This window comes from Epinephelus fuscoguttatus, linkage group LG17 (genome assembly GCF_011397635.1).
Source record: "Epinephelus fuscoguttatus linkage group LG17, E.fuscoguttatus.final_Chr_v1".
Classification (NCBI taxonomy): Eukaryota; Metazoa; Chordata; class Actinopteri; order Perciformes; family Serranidae; genus Epinephelus; species Epinephelus fuscoguttatus.
Genome location: NC_064768.1, coordinates 28,679,049 through 28,699,861, shown reverse-complemented (window position 1 = coordinate 28,699,861; position 20,813 = coordinate 28,679,049). Strand labels below are relative to the sequence as shown.

Genomic DNA, 20,813 nt, shown 5'->3' with positions numbered 1-20,813 from the left:
ACTTCAACTCTGCCTTGCCCTTTTTGGTAAATGTTTCACTTTTACCTGCCGTCTTCATTAAAGACTGTGTTTTTGAAAAGCCCTTGTGTCCTTGAGTCGTGCGTTTAGGTCTACTCCTTGTGTGAAGCCTTGTTAACAAGTGCAGGAACATGTGGATGCATGTGTGTGGTCGCAGCAGTTGCAAATTTGTTTAAATTATAAGGGACAAAAATCAGTCTTTCGTTGATGTGCTTTAAACTGGTTGACAAACCACTGATTTAGTGCATTCAGATAATGTAGAAAGAAATATTTAAACCTAATGAGATCTGCTTCTATTCGCATCAACATTCAGGAGTGCTCACATCCTGTTATATAAGCTTGAACAACAAAGTTACCAATCATTCTATAGACAAGGCTGTTTAGTTTGCTGATAATATCACAACTAGCTATAATGGATTTCCTGTTTCTGGCATCTGGGATACTGCACGCTGGACAAGATTGATCAGTCTAAAGGAAAACAATATATCAACTGAGGATGTATAGCAGGAGCTGTGTCTTTAAAATATTCAAGTTGTATTTTCAAGCTTCACCATCTTCCAGTATCAGTTCTCTTAGATGAGAAACACAAGATAAGTTGGTGCTTTGCCAAAGAAAGAGAGAGGAAACTTGTAACCCATGTAGCTGGATCCTCACCCGGTGGTTTTTATATTTCCGTGCTGCCAAAGCTGTGAGAGCACTCTGAAGAGGCAGAAGTCAATTCAGCAAACCAGATCCACCCACAGAAGCAGATTGTAGTAGAATAAATTCCGCTGAGTCAACACCTGAGCTCCACGGCGTGGGTTGCTCCAGTGCTCTGAAACATATAGTGACTACAGGTGGCCGCAGAATCTGTTGTACCTGCAGTTTACTAGTTTAATTAAAGCAGTGAGAAACCACCTAATTTACTCCTAGGTTTGATATGATACAATAGCTTTATTCTGTTGTGTTTTTACAAGTAAATAGAGGCTATTTATATTGTGTACACATACTGTCAAAGATGCCTCTGCTGGGTATTGTTAGATATGTGAACCTGCCACTAGGGGGCATCTCCACCATGCAGCTTACTATGAAAGCAGTGTATGCTCGCTTGGGGTTATGTTAAGTGTTTAATTAGCACTCTCTTCAGCAAGTATTTGGTGCTTGACAGTGAATTCAAAAACTGCTATCAGTGGTGGAAAGTAACTAAGTATATTTACTCAAGCAGTGTACTTCAGGAAGGTGTTGGGGTACTTGTACTTTACTCAAGTATATCCATTTTATCCAGCTTTATAGTTCTACTGCACGACATTTCAGAAAGATATACTGTATTTTTTACTTCACTACATTCATTTAACTTCTGTAGCTAGTCACTACTTTGATTTTATATACAAATGATGTGCACAACTTAATAAATATGATGCATTGTTGCAGATTAAAGGCCCCACATACCTGATTAGACGGACTCAGGTTGGAGTTGCACTTATACGAGTGATAAAGTTATAAATTACCCCACAACAAAACAAACAATAGAGCGCTTTAAGTCCTACAAAATGTATTTCTTTATCTTGTTGTGCCCAGTAATTAATGTGTGCGAATTAAGATCTTGTGTGTATAAATAAAACTTAAAGGCTCCGTAATTTAACATGCTGAAAGGGCCTGTTTTTACTTTTGATGCTTTAAGTACAATTGCTGGTTTGTACTTGTAGAATTTCAAATGCAGAACTTTTGTTTGAGTATTTTTCCACTTATTTTTAATTAAGAAACGGATCTGAGTACGTCTTCCACCATAGTAAACACACTTTACACATATATCTTTTTTAAAACCAGAATTTTAATTTGATAACTTTTGAAAAGCACAAATACAAAACGGTATCACAGTCTGACAAACAGTCATCCTGCAGTGAATTAATCTCCTATAAAACGAGAAGCGTGCTTCAATGCAAACGTCCATTAATCACCATTGAGAATGAGAGACAAAATTACCCTGCCTAATGCACTGTGGCTAATGAAATAACCAGAGCAGGATCAATTCATCTCCAGCCCTCTGAAATGAACCAGATCTTTTGCAGTCAGTATTATATTGCCATCCATTAATGCTCCAAGACGGAGCTTTGTTATAATTAAAAGTTAAACAGCTGTGTCCATTTGTACCATCTCAAACATTTTTCATGTCTTTTGGTGAGTAAAAAAAAGGTACAAATATGTTGTAATTGTGCTGAAAACACAAGATCTGTAACCGTAATGGTCAGTTTTAGTATCTTCTGCAACATAAAAACTGTTTATATCTCATACTGCATCATGCTTAATTTCCATGTACAACCACTGACTTGTACTAGATGAAATTAACATGCCTCTTCTGCTTTGCTGCTTTCCACACCCTTTAATATACGTTTCCTCATATTTTCAGTGATTGGAAAGTTCAAGCAGAAAAGAAAAGTTTATCTCAGGGAGCAGGTCAAAAAAAGCTCAACCTCAATTCCCCAAAGCCACCAGTGATGATTTCAAGATGATGTGGCTTTTGAGAGGCTGAGCAGACACTGTTAGGATGACACACTATCTCTCATATCGCTACTGAGTAGATGATTTAGCGTTGGTTGTTAATAGCAAAGGGCCTAGCCAGACGTATTACCTTTTACTGCTATTTATAGCCGAGCCAGATGGGTGAGTGGTTTCCTTTGATACCTTCCATAAATATTTACTGTTTGAAAAATCACACAGCGCTACAACTGTTAAAGGAGATGGAACAAAGCAGAGATTTAGGACAGTCAGGATATTCTCCTTGGAATTAATAGCATCTTTTCCTTAATGGCGTTACGATTTATTTCCTCCCGCGGTACATATTATCTGAGTAAACTGGTGTTATTGATCAAAGAAAAAGAAAAAGCTTATTCAATAAGAGCTTGGGAGAAACTATATATGCATATAGCTTATCATGCTTTGTGCATGGATGCATCCCCGTTTGTACTTATAATTGTGTGTATGTCACTATAATTACTTTATAATTGCTGGGAACATTGTCGGAGGCTCATGATTCACATTTTGTAAACCTGCAGTTTCCTCTCCACTAGACATGCAGAAACGTCCTAATGAACCCACCACGGCCGTGCTTGCTGCACTATGATTACCTCCTCCCTGATTCAAGGCTATGCTGAAGCAGCCAAGATAGGCTTGAGTGCCTTGCGAAGTATTACCAGATAAGGATGGAAGACAGCGGCATTAGTAAGGAATGGAAAAGGCCTAGAGATAAAGTGAAAGTCACTGTGAGGAAGTGAAGGAAGCAGCAAAGCTTGTTTTTTTGGCTTGTGCTTTAGTAAAACGTATTAAGACACTGTTGAAGGTTACATGAAAACACTGAAGTGATTGGGGAAAATGTAAGCAACACATTTTGTTAGTTAATTATTCAAATCACACAATCAGCAGCACAAAAATGGCACAGTATTTCATAAAACTGTATATTTCTTTATAAAAAATGTCCTCATAAAACAGGCAAATATAAAGGACCACAGGATCATAAGGTGTTTCTTATACAAAAAAAATACATTTACAGTATCAAAACACACAATAAAGAACATTAGTGCAGTAGTAACAAACTTCATGTAACAGCATACAGTGAAAACCACATTTGAAATTGCTCATAAAGCATTACAAATACAGTGGATGTGTATATGTGCCACTAAAGCTCATCCGCGAACAACAAGGAAGAGCTGGTCGTCATTTTCAGAACAAAACAAAGTCAGTTTATATAATGTGAGTTTCCAATAAGGGCTTGTCCAAGTGAGAGTCCCTGAGTGTCAGACGTCTACGCCTGCAAGAAAGTGATGCGATTATGTCTATTCCGTCTCATGCGACGGCCTTTTCCTCGGCTTGTGTGTTTTTTCTTTCCTGGAATGAAAAATGTGTATAACAACTGATTAGTATGATAGCATCTACGTCTAATGCCTGTAATTATACACTGCAAACGTAACGATAGAGTCAGATGTTCTTTAATTTATTTGTATAATGAAATCAGCTCTGAGTTGATGACTCAGTTAACTCTACAAATTCTCCTCAAATGATCATCAGGCGTCATTGTTGACAGTGACGCGCTCGCAACACGCATTCCCCACTCACACACCTTTGGCACACACGTCCATGCAGCTCTGCCTCGACACAAAGTTGTTGCTGCTCCCTCCGCAGCCTGAGTAGATGAACTCCTCGCACATCTTGGTGGCTGTGTTGTAGAAATACCGAGGAATGGAGGCCGAACACTTCCCTTTGTCCACGGGGTCCAGGCAGAGCACGGGAACATCTGTAAAGCAATACACAAAGCACAATGAGACCACCAGTCATCGTCTTTGAATCATTTCCTTCTCGTTGAAATATCTTTTTTAATTGTGTCTCCTCAATGACAGACTGTTTTCACACACTGAATGTATGAGGTTCTGTCTCAGTAGTAGCACTAAACTGCACCTTGAAAGCTTGTTTCTTCCTTCTTCACAATATAGGAGAACTCAGTGGCAGCACGTCAAAGTAAATAAGTATACTAACTTTTTCGTGGGTTGCAGTACTCCTTACAAGTGGTGAGGTCATGGAAGCGATTGGAATTGCCCTGGCAGCCACCGTAGGAGAAGGGTTCACACTGCATGGTGGTCATATTGAAGAAGTAACGGTGAAAGAGGCCCCGGCAGGGTCCCTCATCTCTAGGAAACCTGCAGATTTGGGGAATTTCTGGGGGAGAGAAAGACAAAATTTAAAGTTGAGGTTAGATCAAGTGGCATGGTGTGACGAGAATTCACTTTAACAAACGTGGACTCAAATAAACATTTTTATATAAAACCCAAAGTGTAAAAAACCACACCCAGAGGTGGGCATGGTCAGCATTAAGTGTATGCTCATCACATTGACAACTCACTTGGTATTCTGAAACATGTTTTATGGCACTCCTGGTAACTCCTGAAGTTATTGGCATTCCCTTGGCACCCGCCATAGTAGAAAATCTCGCATTTTTGGGTGATTGTGTTGTAGTGGTAGCGCTCGATCTCTCCTCTGCAAGGTCCCTCGTCCACTTGAAGGAGACACGCGCCTGAAAGCAGCAAATTCATTGTCACTGAAACACGAAACCTCCGTAGATAAAAGACGACACTTAAGCTTTAATCAATGCTGTGCGTAAAAGTCGCCAACATGTCTTACGCAGCAGGTCATATGATGGTAAGCAAGACTTTAAGGTGTTTTAAAGAGTTCGATAAAATACAAAAGAAAATAGGATAAAACATGCTTTTAGGTTACCTTTAGGTGCCAGCGCCAACACGTTGTAAAACGAGGAGAAAAGTGTAAAGAGCGCTAATATGCAAAACTCCATTGTGAAACTTTGTCTGCGCCAAGTACAGTGTTTTTCCGCTTTGTCGACCATCCCAGCGACATCCAGCTTTATAGCAGAGTGAAGTGCTTCCCGGGGGATTTTTAGGGGCGGGGATGGCATGACTCATTTTCATACTACAGTGCAACCAGATGAGAGTGGTGATGAATTCATTAGTGACATCAGGGGAGCGTTTTTACGTCGTAATATTTGACTGTTAATGCAGTGACTAAGGGTATATTCAACAGAAGTGAATTAACAAGGGAGGAAGTTGAATTTCCTCTGCCTTCACTGGTCATTGAGGATGAAGATGATGTTGAGAGTGATGCTGATGATGATGATGATGATGAAGGTTACATCCAGTAACCCCCCCCCTCCTGCATTTCTGTAATCTTCCCACAGAGCAGGTATTGTGTTGTCTCCAAGAGACAGACACTCTTGGGAAACGTTAACACATTTTTACTTGTCTGCTCAGTCCTGCCAGTTTCCCATCACACACTCGTCTGACTGGATCTGACAAAACCACACACGCACACACACACACATTCACTTTCACTTAAAGTCTCATTTGCAAACCTTGAGGTCTATGTTTTGTTTTTGTGTTGCTCAATACTCGCAGCCACCTCTTCCTTCAAGGCAAAAGTAAAGTCTTGCACCACAAAATGCTCAAGGTCCCTGTCCCTTGACTTGAAAGCAGCATTATCTGAAACTCAAGTGAAAAAAATGCACATTAAAATGTATCTTTGTGGTTTCACATATCTGCATAATTTTGTTTTGTGGCATCTGTTATTAATGATGTTATGGAAAACTGTTTTGCAGTCACGTTTAGAAGAATAATGATGCGTCTCCACCTTGACAGGTGGAGGCTAAATACAGATTAGCTGTCTTATCAAAGTGACCTGATACATGAGGCACCACCCCTTAACCCACTTCTGACAATAATCAAAAGCAGAGTCAAAATAGCACAAACCCACATTTTAATCTGCAATATACAGTAAATACAGCTCCTTGTTTTACATGTAATTCAGAAGAACCCAAACAGACACCTGTGTGATTCACCGTCCTGTTTGATAGTACACTTCAGATACTGGCTCGATCACGGGGGGCCTTGTTTTAATCAGATTAGCGGATTAGAATTGTTTATGCGGATCACTTTATAACCCAGATTGAGGGAGTGGAGAGGGATTCTTCATCAGGATTTCAGGGGTGAAGGACTGCTCCATTTAAGCATCCGTGAGTACATTTCAATTGAGTTTTGTGGAGTAAGATCTTTTATGTGTCATATAGTGGGGAATGTTTTGCAAAAATAATTTAAAAAAAAGGTTTTCTTTTTGATAGAAAATGCCGGTCATCAATGTAGACGACCTGACAGACAAGGACAAGGCTGTAATGGAAGTAAACCAACTCAAAATTGAAGTTAAACTGGAGAGGTGGTTGGTAAGTTGATTATTATTTATTTATTTTTGCACTGAAGTGATGAATCAGAGATACCAGTGAATAATTTACTGCAACTGTTCAGACTTTTTTCCTTGACAAGCAAAAAATGATCATTTTCAACCTGTTTAAAATGAAACAAAGTGCAGTTAAATCTACCAGGAACAGCATAAATATGAAAATGCATTTCTGGATAAGACTGTCTCAACACCTTTGTCTGATCGCCTTAGACATCGAAATGCTGTGAGGAAATTAAGGAGTACATCCAGGCTGGAGTGGAGGAGGACATCCTCGTCAAAGGCATTGCAGAGGAGAAAAACCCCTTCAAGGAGAAAGGTGGCTGTGTCATCTGCTAGATCGGACCCGAGGAGCTGTTCATATCTCAGATTAGCACCTGAGGACATTCTCCCTCCCCTCATAAAATGGATTTGCAGACTGAGAAGACTAGAGGGACTTAATAAAGAAAAAATATATAAAACCTCACAAGTTCCCATGTAAACGATTTGTGGCCAGATTTGTAGCCTTATGATCTCAATAAATAAGAATTGTATTTGGTGAGGATTATGTGATGCTTCTCTGTCATGTGGTGTAGACTGAGCAAACGGGGCCCGTGTGTTGTTTCATAAACAGAAACAACTGTCAATAAATGTGCTTGTTTATAACTCAGCCTGTCTCCATCATTCACTGTGGGAAAGTTTCAGAGAAAGGAGAGAAACACCGATATATTTAGAGTTTAGCTAACTTTCTTCTCATAAATCTTTATGAGATCGTTAACTTTTTGTAGCATACGTTGTGGTAAAGATACATCCTCTTTTGTTTTCTCTCCCTCAAGCATATCTATTTGTCACCCTTGTCACACTGCCTAGGTCAGCACAGGGTGATTTTCCCTCGGGAGATTGATTTGACAGTGACTCAGTCAAGGATTTCCTTTATTATTAGAGGCTTGAAGAAGTAAAACTATCCAGTATTTCACAATAAAATAGCAAAGATAGAAAAATAAAACAAAATAAAACAAAAATTGTGCCAGAAGTGTTTTTCCACTTCTGCAACCCCTCAGATTAACTGTGATCCTTTGAAAGGTCCTGACCCCGATGTTGGGAACCGCTGCTTAAACAGATGTGAAAGGCCTACTGTAAGTGGTGCTTTTTTAGGAAAAAAAAAAACTACTGGGTTACCCATCTTCTATTTGTTTAATGGCGGTGTTTCCCCACATGACGGAACCAGACGGTAAGTCAAGCACAACATTTAAATTTTCCACTGGGGTTAATGTTTTATCCAGGAAAGAACCAAAACACACACCAGGTTATTACAGTCACAGCGTGCGCATGCGCGTACAAACGACTGTCATGGCGCTGCGCGAAGGAGCTCTCCGGTTCAAGCTGCTACTCAACAGCCGTAATTTCTACAAATTCACCTCATATGTGGGTGTACGGTCGGTGTCTGAAAATGTGTCATCCAAACCCACAACGTCCAGTGCCTCAGAGACCGCGGCTGACCATTTAATCTACACACAAGAGCACTTTGCATTAAAGGACACCCTCAGAAAGGTAACAGGACTGCTAGCATTGTAGCTAGCTTGTACGTTGAAATGTAAACAAGGCATGTTTTTTCTTTGTTAAGCAGGTGGCTTTAAGATATTGTTAATGTCCGTGTTTGTTCTTAACAAGCAGCAGTATTACTCGGTTTAATGTAACGTTGAGAAACAACAGAGGGACAGTATCATAAAAGTGGGTGAGAGGTCAGTATGCTGGCTTGTTCACCTCTACTGGACTGTGTTGTTGTCTGCAGAAGCTGCTCTGCATCATAGCTTCACCAATTACGCACAAACCACAAATTGTCTAGTTGAACGTTGTTATTGTTGGTCAAAAGGGATGTTAATGTGTCTGTCTGCAACCTCAAATGACTGTACAAGCCTACATGTTTTTCCTGCTGCCCTAGGTTATGGGGAGGATGGCAAGGCAGAACGCCAGGTACACAGGCTGTGTTTCTATGACCCATCCTACACTCCCACATCCCACTTGATTAATGCCAGCCCTGCTCTTGCCAACATGTTCTCTGTTCTGCACAGATATGATCTAAAGATACATGAATACATTCGTCAGCTCAGGTTTTAAAATCTGTTGTATGCCAGGAACCATTTTGACTGACAGGTTTGGATGCACACCATATGTTATATTACTAAACATTGTGTTTAAAGTGTGAACATAATAAATGGAGAGAGGGTTCTCCCGGTACAATAATAAATAAATACTGGCACAAGAACACATTTAACAGGTATATTGACATTAAGTAGATATGAGACTTGACATGAGGCTGATGTTGCCTATATATCATTAACTGACTATAGTGGACAGTTGTGAGTGTGTGATTATCCTGTAGGCTTGCCCACATGTTAACATATACAGCCAGCTTAATGTTAACATTATTTCTGTGTCAGACAGTTCAGTGCACATATTTCAGCCATGGGTTTCTGATATTAGAGGTTTTGCTAATTGGTGGCTTTTTGTAAGAATTAAATAAACATTAATGGTGGCTGGACATTAGAGGGGGAACATGAAATTCCTTTAGTACTATTTGGACGGGATTAGTTTTACATAGGGATGTGGACTAATGTCAGTTTACCACAGGATGTCTAATATAAATGTCCGATTCGCACGGGACAAGAATTCTCCGTAATTCTACCAGAGATGGGAGTGGTAAAGCCTGATTTATAGTCCTGCGTTAAATCAATGACGTACCGACGTCGTAGGGTACGTGGCTAAGCAGGAGGCTCGCCGTAGCCCCTGGCATAGCCTGACATGCACCTCCCAAAAAATGTAACTACACGTCGAGGCGACGCAGACCCAGCGCACACCGAGAGGGCTGTGATTGGTTTGCTTGGTAGCAACGCATTTCTGGTTCCGTATTTCCAGATTGTGCCATCCCCGCCATCTTTAAACATCTTCTGTTGCGATGTAGATGTTGCAGTATTAAGGCCCATTTATGCTCAACGTTAAATACGGATACGGATACGGAGGGAGCTTTCTGTCTGTGCTCCGCGTTCATTTCTCTGTGACTGGAAAAGCCAAAAGCTAAACAAAGAATCAACTAGAGATGACGATAACCATTCAGGAAAGGAACGCAGCCTCCTACCGCTCTGGTGGTGAATTGCACCGCGACGAAATGGAGTGACAGAGAAGTTTGAAGGGTTCACGACGACATTACGGCAACGACGTAGGTACATCGTAGGTACGCCACAGGACCATAAATCAGGCTTAACTCGGTTTCGACCTGGCGTCACCTCCCTGTCGGCATATGCGTGCTACATTGCTTCCTCTATGTGTTACGTTTATTAGCCCAATATGAAATATTGCCCATGATCAGGATTGTGCGTACACAATGATTAGCAATATGGATTTATATTTGGCCTATCTAACACAACCAGAAGTCCCGTGGCTCTGAAAAGTGCTTTCTTCTTGATCTTTTTGATTGGTCTCCCACGTAGGGCCATGCGATCATTAGAAGAATGTCCACTATTACGACAACACCGAAAGCTTCTTCAAGCGCCTCCATCATCAGAAAAAATGCAGAAAACTAGTTGTAAACATGGAAAATGGTTGTAAACAGGACGTGATGATGTTCCCACGGGATTAATATTAAGTATTTTCTCCAGACCGTTTTACAGAAGGTCAAAGCGGCGAGTGTAGTTTAGCCAAAGCAGACACAATGCTGTTTGTATCAAACACATATCTGGCACTGAATCATATGTCACATCTCCCTAATCTATGAGGATGGGAATTGATAAGATTGTATTGATGCTAATGTCATTATCAATTCTGCTTATCAGTTGTGACTCACAATGCATGAAACATAGGTGTGCAAAACCACTGTTAAACTATTGTTGAATTTGGAGCCGGTTCTCAGCACAATATTTACCCTTGGTAACGGTCATGCTGCTGGTTGGGAAGCAGTGATATTCATTCAGAGTATCAAATACAAGGCATTCCTGGAATTTAAGCCCATGTTGCTTAGAAAGATGTTTCAGCACATTGCAGGTGTTTCCGTCCTTACTTGAAATTATCATTTAATAGATATAGCAAGAAGCACTTGTCATTTTTCTTTGTCGAATGAAGCCAGGCTTTGGACCTTCTCTTCCTCTGTGTCATGACCTCTACTTGTTGAAAGTTTCCAGCAGCATAGAAGCATGAATTTGACGTCAGTGTTTTGCAATGAGCACCTGTCAGAAAAACATGTTAGGCTGTCACCAATAAAAAGAGCTGGCAAGCTTGTAGGCGTGAAATTCAGATGAATTGGAAAAAGTTGTAATCACATAAGAAAATAGATTGTGTAATATGGCAAAAGTGGAAAGTGAGTACTTACTACGATGATTAGATAATGTCAGTTTTCAGTGGAATTGTTTGACTAAACCCTGAAATATTCAGGTGTAGAGATAATGAAAAAAATGGAATGGCTGTTTAATGTAACTGTCTCAAAAGCCTTGAAGAGGGCAAGATGGACTGTTTAATTAGTATTTAATCTGATTTCTCCAGTATGATGTAGTAAATGTTTTTGTTATTTGGGTTAAGCAGCTGGATATGTGTTCTTTGCTTGAGGTTACAAAGACAGTTTAATTACACAAAAGGTGAGGTAATGGACATTAGCAAACATTAGCTACCTCCAAAGCCCTTTCAGACGCATTTGAATTCTTTATTCAACAGTGTCAGTCGTACTCCTCTCTCAGAAATATGGTTTCTTCTTCTTCCCAACCACTTAAACTCAGCCCTAGCGATTTCTTACATGCAGGGCTTTTAGTTTTGGAGAGCTAAGTAACAGCAGCTGCAAATTATAGTTGTAAATAAAAAATCAAAGCAAGGATTAGTAATCAGTCTGACTCATTTAGCATACATATTAGTAGACAGACATTGGAGACACAGACTGCAAAAATAATATCAAGTGCCTAATTCAAGGCAGGGAGCAAAGATGTTGCGGTAAATGGAGGGAAGCTTGTTGTGTGACTAAACCTTCAAAAGGATGCCAGGAGGTTGAAAATAAACTAGCACTGGGAATAATGGGAAGGATGAAAATATGAAAAGGAAATGCAGAACAATATGTTGGCAATGCAGGAAAGGGAACTCGAGGAAGCTTGGTTTATTAAAAGAATTCACTGTAGGGTAATGGGTGTTTATATATGGTACACAAATGGGGTTATAGGAAATCCTTTAGTGACTGTCCAAGGTCAGACGTTCATAGTGCCAGTGTTTCCACTACCAATTTTCTGTTATAGGTGGAGAGGGCGTAGGGCCACACAGACTGTTGTCAGTGTAGCCATGTGTGTGTCTGTTACTGTGGTGCTCATTTATAAATGAGACAAACAACTTCCCATACTAAGAAATTAGTCAGGCTTCCAGTCTCCCACATGTACAACCACCAAATCATTCAAGGCTTTGTGTGTGAGTGTGTAAGGTCAGCTCCTGCAATTAATGAGGACAGCGAGCCAAAAGACATTTCCTCAACACTTCTAGGAAGAGGCTCCATGTGCAGCCTCCCATGGTTTCAGACTGGGATCCCCCCACACTATGAAGCCATTGTAGTCAGAACAAAACTGCTCGCCAGTGGACTATAAGTCTTGACTTGCTTAGTGTGATCATAATGTGCTGCCACTGACAAATTTCCTTTTTATATTCCATCCTGCAAAAGTGTCTGTTGTTTGGAAAAAAATCTAAGAAAGGCATTTTAATTGCCTGAAGATCATCTCCTATACAAATTACTAGTCTTTGTCTTGAATTTAAATCAGCAGGGCCCTCTTCAGCATCTGTTGATTTTCTGGATTTGTCACTGTCTTAAGTAGAGATTGGATAAATGATCAACATCACGTTATTGAACCCTTTCGCAAGTTTATGGCTGTTTTCATGTTGCTGTGAGTGACAGACTGTACTTTAGTACAAGCTTTTGATCCCTGCTGTAGCACTCTTAATCTGTAGACACTTTATAATGCAGTAATTTGATACGTTTTAGGCGCGAGTCCTGCTTTTAGAGCATGGTTTCCTCTTCATGTATGCATATATTGTAATGTATCCTAGACTGACCGACTGACTGTCTTGTTGTGGCCTATTGAATAAATGGCCTCCTTGGTAAAAAATAGTTATCATTGGCAGTGCCGGTGGGCAATTTGTATCTGTAATCTTTCATCATGGTATGTGTAGTGTTATATCATGGTATTACATTGTGATATAGTCACTTTTCTCATATTCAGCATTGAAACCGCTTATACATTAGGGCTGCAATGATTAGTCAACTAATCGATGACTAATTGACTATTGAAGTAATCGGTGACTATTTTAGTAGTCGACCATTCTCGGAACCCATCGGCTGTATTCGGCGTCTGACTTCCGGCAGACAGCTATACAGCCTCTGGGGGCAGACCCCCAATTTTTTGGCATTCCGGTTTGATTTGGGCGGAGGAGGCGAATTTCCGTTTGCGACTTCCGTTTATATATAAGTAAATATGCTGAACCATTGCAATGGATGCAGAGTTTGCAGTGACGCCAATTATTTTCCGCCTCGTTAGTTCCCCGCACGGACCGTTTAACCTGGCAACAACTGCAGCTGGCTCAAATGTGATCAGTCAATATCATGCGGACTACAGACAGCCTACAACCGGAAACCAGAGCTCTTCCGTTCTTCTTCCGGAGGCAAGATCCCTGGGGTTTGCCTACAGACTCTACATTCACCGAATGTAGAGTCTATATATAGAGACTAGTAGTCAACTAATCAGTTTAAGTCATTTTTCATAGAAAAGTACTATAAAAGTACCCCAAAATACTCTTATTGCAGCTTCTTACGTTCAGATATTGGCAGCTTTACACACTCTCCTATGGCAGTTAAATTTTTGTAAACGGTTAAAAAAAAAAACTTTGGCTTCAGTACGAAACAAGACATTAGTTGACATAATTTGGGGGTTTGAGAAAGACAGACTGACATTTTTCAACATTTTAACACATTTTTCGATAAAATGATTAGTCGACTAATCGAAGAAATAATCGACAGATTAGTCGACAATGAAAATAATCGGTAGTTGCAGCCCTATTATACATAAAATAATTGGATGGAAATGGCTATATGATATAAGAATATGTACTTCACTTTTAATTCAAAATCTCATACATCCAGAACTTGGCAGTTCTGCTGATAATTTGCAGCATTGCCCGATATGATATGATATAATATTAATATAATACAAGCAGACTTCATGTACTTAAAGGCACAGTTCACCCCATAATCAGAATACATAGCTTTCCTCTCTTCCTCCGTGTTTTTTCCAATACAGATTGTTCTGGTGTGAGTTGCTGAGTGTTGGAGATATCAGCCGTGACATGGAGATGTCTTCCTTCTCTCTAATAAAATGGAACTAAATGGCTTGTGGTGCTCACAGTGCCACAAAAATACTTCCTAAAAACTCAACAGCAATGTCTCTTTACAGAACTCAAGACCCGGTTACTGAGGATAATCCACAGACCTTGCTGGGTGCAGTTTTATGTAGGAACTATTTTCTTTCTACTGAACTACACAGCGCAAGAGGAAGTGTGCTCCAACTCGTGGACGAGAGGCTCATGCTCATGACAGTGCGAGATGTAAATATTAATGACGTCCTCCTCAGCAGAGCTGTAACAATAGTTAGCTCAGTGGTGCTGGGTGAACTAGCAGTAGATGCACACTTCCTTCTGGGTGGTGATACATTCGGCAGATGTAGTTGTTCTCACAACAAGGTCTGTGGATTATTTTGAGTAACTGGATCATGATTTCTGGAGAGAGACAGTTTTTCAAATGTATTTTTCTTAGTGCTTCTAGATCCTTTACATACATATGCATTTTTTTATTTTGGGGTGAACTGTCCCTTTAAGATTTTAATGGGACAGAAATGGTAGCAAATCTTTGATGGCTGTCATATTTCCCGAACTTAATTGAAAAAATGTCTTGATATCATGAGTAACCTTGTGAGTCCGCATAGTTTATTGAATATAGTATACTGAATACTATTTAGTCCACATCAGCACAGCTGTTTGGCTTTGACAGAGAAGCCCACTCTCTGCATAGTGTGCCGGGGGAAAACACTCTAGACTGGACATTTTGTAAGACTGCTTGACAGCTCAGTAATGTGAAATTGTTCTGGTATGCAACACAAATAGAGTCATATAACACAATAGAAGCATAGTATCACTCCCCAATGACCTTTATGTTTCCCCTTTCCAGCAGCAAGTCATCCCTCCCTTTCCCTCCTCAGGATTTGAACTCTGAACATGGATATGTTGTAGGTTAAAGGGGACCAGTACCTGCCTTTGTCACTGTTCGGTCTTGTGTTTGATTCTCACAGATTCAGGCTCAGGCATGTGTCCTAAATATCTGTTGAAAGTAGTGTCTGTTTTCTGTTTTGAGCTGTAAAAACATGATGTGCATGTTTTATGTCTACCTCGTAGTCAGATGTTTCTCAGCCAGTACATTTTTCTTGGCCGCTCGAGCGGTTGGCTGGTTTAGGTTTGTGTGTTTTGGAAAGAGAAAATGAGTGTGCATCACTTTTTGCAATCCTGGAAAAAAACCTGTGAATTCTTCTTCAGCACTTTGTTTTTTCTGTAGTTTGAATGGTGAAACACAGGTCTAGTCCCCATTGCTCATCGCTGGTTGTGCTTTCACTCTCATGCAGAGGATTAAGCAAAGCTACTTGAAAGAATTATCAAACAGTGTTTATTTTTTTACAGTCCGCGTTATTGCACGTGGCTCATTGAACTCCTGTCACCAGCTGAGACTTGGATTTGATGTTTAATCATTACTTTTCATTGGCTTTACCCACCATTTAGAGCATATTTTACAGAGAGGAGAAACACATTTGTGGAGCAGATTGTCATGGGTCTTTTGAAACCATGGCCCATTAAAAAAGTTTATGCATTAAAGTGAGTAACACCAAAGCAAAGCTGTTAGCGTTGTTTATAATATTTCGGCCAACAAGTGCAAATCAATTTGCTGGAGGACATTTTAATTTGAATTGAAAAGCCAGAAACAGCTCGTACATTTTTATTTTTTTATTTATTTGGCATGTACAGTACTTCATACCAACATTATTTTGTAGAAGCTGTTGTTGACATCCCGTGCACTTGAACTTCCTGTTGACAAAGCCTGCTGTGTGAAGTAGAATTGTTAAAATAGTTGGCAACAAAATGCAACCCTGTAATCCACACTATAGATCTGCAGCCCATTCTCTGCAAAAATAGCACCATATGAGCGTCTCAATAGATTAATAAGCACTTCTCCAGCTGTGGACCACTTCCAGGTGCTCAAAATGAGTCATGGCACCAAGGTTCACTCATTCCAAAGTCTCTTCCAAAGCCAGGTTGCAACCCACTCTTCACTCCCCGCAGACATTTTGGCTGTGACTCACAAAACCAGGTGCTAACGATAAACACTGACAAAGTGTGATGCTGCTTGAATTCGGTGTCGAGAGACAGAACAAAAGCTGCTCGTACTGTTGAAGGATATTATATAAAATTCAGTGGTGAGATCTCTAGAATCAATTTGTTTCCCCCACATGAATTCATGAGTTTCATTTAGTTGCGAAACAAATTAGAACAAAGCTGGTACATTTGGAGATACATAATATAAGCCTGTTATTAGAGTCAGTTAACGACATCCACCTCCTAGAGAGTGAAGTTATTCTTTAACCAAAACTGCGCACAGTGTTTTGTTCCACTCTTAAAGCATATAATAAAGTCATCCTTCATTTTCAGGCAGTCGTGTATCCCAGGCTTTGTGGCTGAATAGATGGAGTGGCTGCTAACCCAGAAGGAATGTCATTAGTATGGGTTTCCGTAACAAGCTTTATTTTTGCACGCTGTTCTAAATATTCCTTGAGAGGTTTCTCTACTTCGCCAAGAATAAAATGGTGGAGGAAACACTGAGTCATTAAAATATCGGCTTTCTAATGGTCGAATGCGAAGTTGTCGAATATCAGCACAACACTGGATACCAACAGCTTAAGTATAAAAGTATCAGTGTCATCCCAAAACCCTCAAGAGTAATCTGCGCTGTAAGTTGTATTTGCCAACTATACCATTTTGTGTAACCAACATTGCCACTGATTTAAGGTTTTGTTTTTAGCACTATTTTTCTGTTCCAAGATGACACAGATTGGGATTGAGGCCAAACCTCTGTCATTGTTTTTATGAGCCCTCAGCTTATCATATTATGTGTCACTAGCCAAGCATTGGTTATCAGTAGGGGACTGATATAGGAAATAGCATGTCATGCATACTGTCACTGTGTTGTCATCCTTTTACACTCACTATGTATTACGCTTTTCCAGCCTGCTTTCTATTCATTGATATGTAATATCTTATCTCGCTGTCTGCTACAGATAGATTACATAGACTTAAGTAGAGATGTGCACTCCACAGCAGGAAGCCATTGTATGTTAACGGTCAGTGTGTGTGTTCACTCATTTTATTTATCTTTTCAGTGGTATGAGACAGGAGATAGAATAGCAGGGCTGTAATTTGTTGTTTTTTAATCATACTGAGGTTTTAAAAAACATACAAACATACGTGCAGTTCGCTTAAAACCCACGTGAATAAAATGATAAGGACAATTTAATGCTAGGCCTGCATGATATGAGAAAAATATGCAATATAGCAATAATGGTATTATTTGGGATAAATAAACAGATATTGAATTATACTCAGTTCTGACTCAGACTTGTTGTATACTCATTTCAATTCAATACACTTTATTGGCATGACATTTCATATGTGTTGCCGAAGCACAATTTCAGTTTAAGATAGTGAATTCAATTAACTGCACTGGAATGAAGTAGGTAATTAAATTATTAAAGAAACAGTTAATAACAATGTATAAATATAAATCATATGCATGCATTTTAAAGACAAAAGTCATTAATTGAAGGAGTAAATAGAAAGGCATGGAGTGTGATCCGTGAGGAGATGAACTGTGTGTTGTTGTGTTGGTTGTCTCTGAAGCTGTGACATGCACTGACATATCTTGCTGCATGTCTTTCTCTCTCTCTCGACTACGCACTGAGTTATTTCCTCAAAGGAGCAAGCAGCAACCTCAGAAACTGAAAAATGAGGCCAATGCGGAAGTGCAAAAAAACTGCAGTCAGGGTCAGGGTCAGGGTCATCAGAGGGCCACTTGACGCTGACTAACATTCATGTCAACTGCACATGGGGTAATTTTTTTAATAACTCACCCGTTTGCATTATATGAAGGCCCAAAGTTACACATAATTAAGGGAGTGCCATCTGCTGATAGTGTCATCGGCTTCTTAGTCAGATCCACCCCTCACTCCTCCACATTTCCTGCCTCTAGCCCACCATGGTCACTTCTGGCCCTGAAAAACCAAAATGGCGACAACTGAAATGCAGAATTAAGCTTCACTATGATCATCCACCACCCTTTCATCTATGACACACACAAGCTCGCCTGTGTCTGCCTTCGCAATGTGCGCTCTACTCACGCGAACACAGACACAGTCAGAGCAGAGGGAAGTTTCAGAGAGCAGAGCAGACGTAGTAAGGTCGCATGGTAGCTCAATTTTTCAAGCACTGGCTCAATCAGGTAACTGACTGATTTTATTTACTGGCATGACCTAACTTTTTGCCGGCCCTGCACCATCAGGCAGCCCTTATTGTTGGACCCGGCCTAACAGCGAGGGCTCTACTTGATTGGCAAGAGAGTTAACAGCAAGGCACCAATCAGGCAAAAAAAGTGCATTAAAGGCAGAATGTAATTTAATACGTTGTTACTATATTCAAAGTGCAATGTGTTTGTTGTGCAAGTTGACATCACGATGCTGATAATGAAACTATATATTGTGCAGCCCTTTTGAATGCTCATTATTAGACGTATACACACGTAAACATATCATATCTCCCTGTTGTGTTTGTGCCCTAGATCATCGACCAGGAGATCAACCCCTATGTGGATCAGTGGGAAGCAGAAGGGACGTTTCCAGCCCATAAAATCTTCAAAATCTTAGGAAACGCCGGCTTTCTAGGAGTCAACAAACCAGTCGGTAAGAATATTAGACTGTGTGTTCCTTTTTGAGGATTGTATTTGAAAACCAATGCATGCAGCTACAATGCAGGAGCTCCATGATCAGACACAGACTCCAAGAGAAGGTTTTCCCACTCCTGTTGTTGTGGAGTTCGGCATGACATTGCTCTGCATTATTTGTTTGGCCACCTGTATCTTTGTTAGATCTGTAATTGACCAACAGTGCATGCTGGGAGAGGTTCCAGTCCTTGAGAGTCTGAAAGGGAATTTAGGATTTGCTGTGTGATTTTTGTGTGAGTGATTTTGTTTTGAAAAATCACAGACAAATGACATTTTTTTGGAGAAATGATGGTTTAATTAATCAAGTGGGGTTTTGTGCATTATCTGGAGCAGAGCGACTGGGGGAAATGTCTGTTTGATTTAGAGACCCAGAAGCCTTTTTATTTTGGAGGAGGCTTGTTTCTTGTGAAAGGATCTAAGGAGATAATGAGCCTGCCGGGAAATGATAATAACCATCATATCAAGGTGCCAAACTCAGTGCACCTTTAGTGCTTTTTGTAACAAAAGCCGTTTTACCTAATTGTGTCTCACTGACAATGTTCATTTTCACAAGATAGTACATTGTTATTTGAGTATTTGCCCTGCTTTTTACCTTTTTACTTGCTTTTTTATGTTAACTTGGATGCCTTAAAGGAGCATCGTACTGTTAAAAACCCCAAAATGCTTGGCTTGTGTTTGCAGTATATGTGTCCATGACATAACAAATGGCTGTGGTCGTGTTACGAGGGCATTTTTTGGCACGGACTTAATTCCATTTGTATTCTTGGGCATTTTAGTTGGTAATCCATACAAATATGACGACTGATTAATGACCCGTGCCTAAGTCTACATGATATATGTTTTTGGTACGTGCTGTTTCTGTTGCCATTGCAAACACTCTCATGATTAATCAGTAACATATCCGTGAATTGAAAAGCCCTTGACGTAACATAAATATTGCTTTTAAGGATAATCTTTTTAAATCCAAGATTACGCATGACTAACAGTCACTCAGAATCGTGATTTAAGTTGTGGTTAGAATTTGTCTGAAAAGATATGTGGCTCAAAATGTGTGCCGCCAAGGAGTCAAGGGGCGTTTGGCACGTCTTTTTTCACAGCTGAATTCACTTTCCATTCATTACCTCTCTGTAAGACAGCCATACATTACAGTTGGTCTGGTTTAGGAACGTTCCCACTGTGATGATGAGGGCTGGTGTCACAGCAACATCCCACAACAGCTGTCTGCTACAGTATATCCCATTTCCAGATGTGTACCAAGCTGTGTCACTGCTGGGGGGGGGGGCGTGATGAGTGCTGTACAGTACAGGACCACAAAGTAGTTGTGGTTGGGATGTGTAAGTCTGAATATATGAAGAGATGTGTGGGAGCTGTTTGACAATCAACAGTTGAGATGAAGTAATTTCTCTCACTGAATTCGCCACTTCACATCTTTGTTCTTGTCTTGCTGTGATAACTTCACAGGATTAAAAACAGCTGTAGTTGCTGTTCTGGCGTTTGATGCTGAAAAGAACTAATGTGTGAACAATGTGGGACACTGAGCATGATGAATAGGATTGCACCACAGGTCTGTAGGTCAAAGAAGAGGGAGGGCGGAGGAATTAAAACGTGCTGAGTACACAAGTCTTAAGCATTAGTTGGCAGGATTAGAGGAGGCGTGGCCCTGCGTAAGGCTATATGAAGACACAGTGTATTATCAGGCGGTAGATTACCTGGGTTAATTATATAGAAACAACTGTCAGGGTTGACATGTGTCAGTGTGCAATTTAAACTGACCTCCTACTGCATACTTGCAGTCAGTGAGTCTAGTTTTTAAAACTTAAAATGTGACAGCCCTTTCTAAGATAATGACATTTTAGACAAGTACAGCTAAGGGCAATCATTGCACTGTTTTTAAAAAGACTGTTGCTCAGTTACCATACTGTGGAGTCTGGCTCCTTCTGATAATGTTTGT

At 40.2% G+C, this 20,813-nt stretch overlaps 3 protein-coding genes across 3 annotated transcripts in view; 2 read left to right on the top strand and 1 right to left on the bottom strand.

The window, feature by feature from the left end:
• Positions 1–2,189: 2,189 nt before the first annotated feature.
• tfpi2 (tissue factor pathway inhibitor 2) lies at positions 2,190–5,422 on the bottom strand. The gene is made up of 5 exons (XM_049603011.1): positions 5,263–5,422; positions 4,889–5,059; positions 4,525–4,704; positions 4,112–4,285; positions 2,190–3,879 (listed from the first exon to the last, which is right to left on the bottom strand). The coding sequence occupies exons 1-5, from the start codon at positions 5,384–5,386 to the stop codon at positions 3,797–3,799; spliced, it is 732 nt and encodes a 243-aa protein (XP_049458968.1). The 5' UTR covers positions 5,387–5,422; the 3' UTR covers positions 2,190–3,796.
• A 1,075-nt stretch (positions 5,423–6,497) lies between these two features.
• gngt1 (guanine nucleotide binding protein (G protein), gamma transducing activity polypeptide 1) lies at positions 6,498–7,432 on the top strand. Its single transcript, XM_049603012.1, has 3 exons — positions 6,498–6,565; positions 6,671–6,769; positions 6,997–7,432. The coding sequence occupies exons 2-3, from the start codon at positions 6,674–6,676 to the stop codon at positions 7,120–7,122; spliced, it is 222 nt and encodes a 73-aa protein (XP_049458969.1). The 5' UTR covers positions 6,498–6,565; positions 6,671–6,673; the 3' UTR covers positions 7,123–7,432.
• A 657-nt stretch (positions 7,433–8,089) lies between these two features.
• zgc:85777 (uncharacterized protein LOC405871 homolog) overlaps positions 8,090–20,813 on the top strand; it is a 25,947-nt gene continuing 13,223 nt past the window's right edge. The window contains exons 1-2 of the mRNA XM_049601948.1: positions 8,090–8,313; positions 18,701–18,821. Coding sequence (XP_049457905.1) covers positions 8,092–8,313; positions 18,701–18,821 — 343 coding nt within the window. The 5' untranslated portion in view covers positions 8,090–8,091. The remainder of the gene's footprint in view (positions 8,314–18,700; positions 18,822–20,813) is intronic.

What these genes read in the sequence shown, in the direction of transcription:
- gngt1 (XM_049603012.1), top strand. Translation starts at nt 6,674, where the DNA reads ATGCCGGTCATCAATGTAGACGACCTGACAGACAAGGACAAGGCTGTA. An exon ending in TTAAACTGGAGAGGTGGTTG is followed by an intron (nt 6,770 to 6,996) that starts GTAAGTTGATTA and finishes TGATCGCCTTAG; the next exon opens with ACATCGAAATGCTGTGAGGA.
- tfpi2 (XM_049603011.1), bottom strand. Translation starts at nt 5,386, where the DNA reads ATGGTCGACAAAGCGGAAAAACACTGTACTTGGCGCAGACAAAGTTTC. An exon ending in GTACTGCAACCCACGAAAAA is followed by an intron (nt 4,286 to 4,524) that starts GTTAGTATACTT and finishes ATTGCTTTACAG; the next exon opens with ATGTTCCCGTGCTCTGCCTG. An exon ending in CATGGACGTGTGTGCCAAAG is followed by an intron (nt 3,880 to 4,111) that starts GTGTGTGAGTGG and finishes TTTTCATTCCAG; the next exon opens with GAAAGAAAAAACACACAAGC.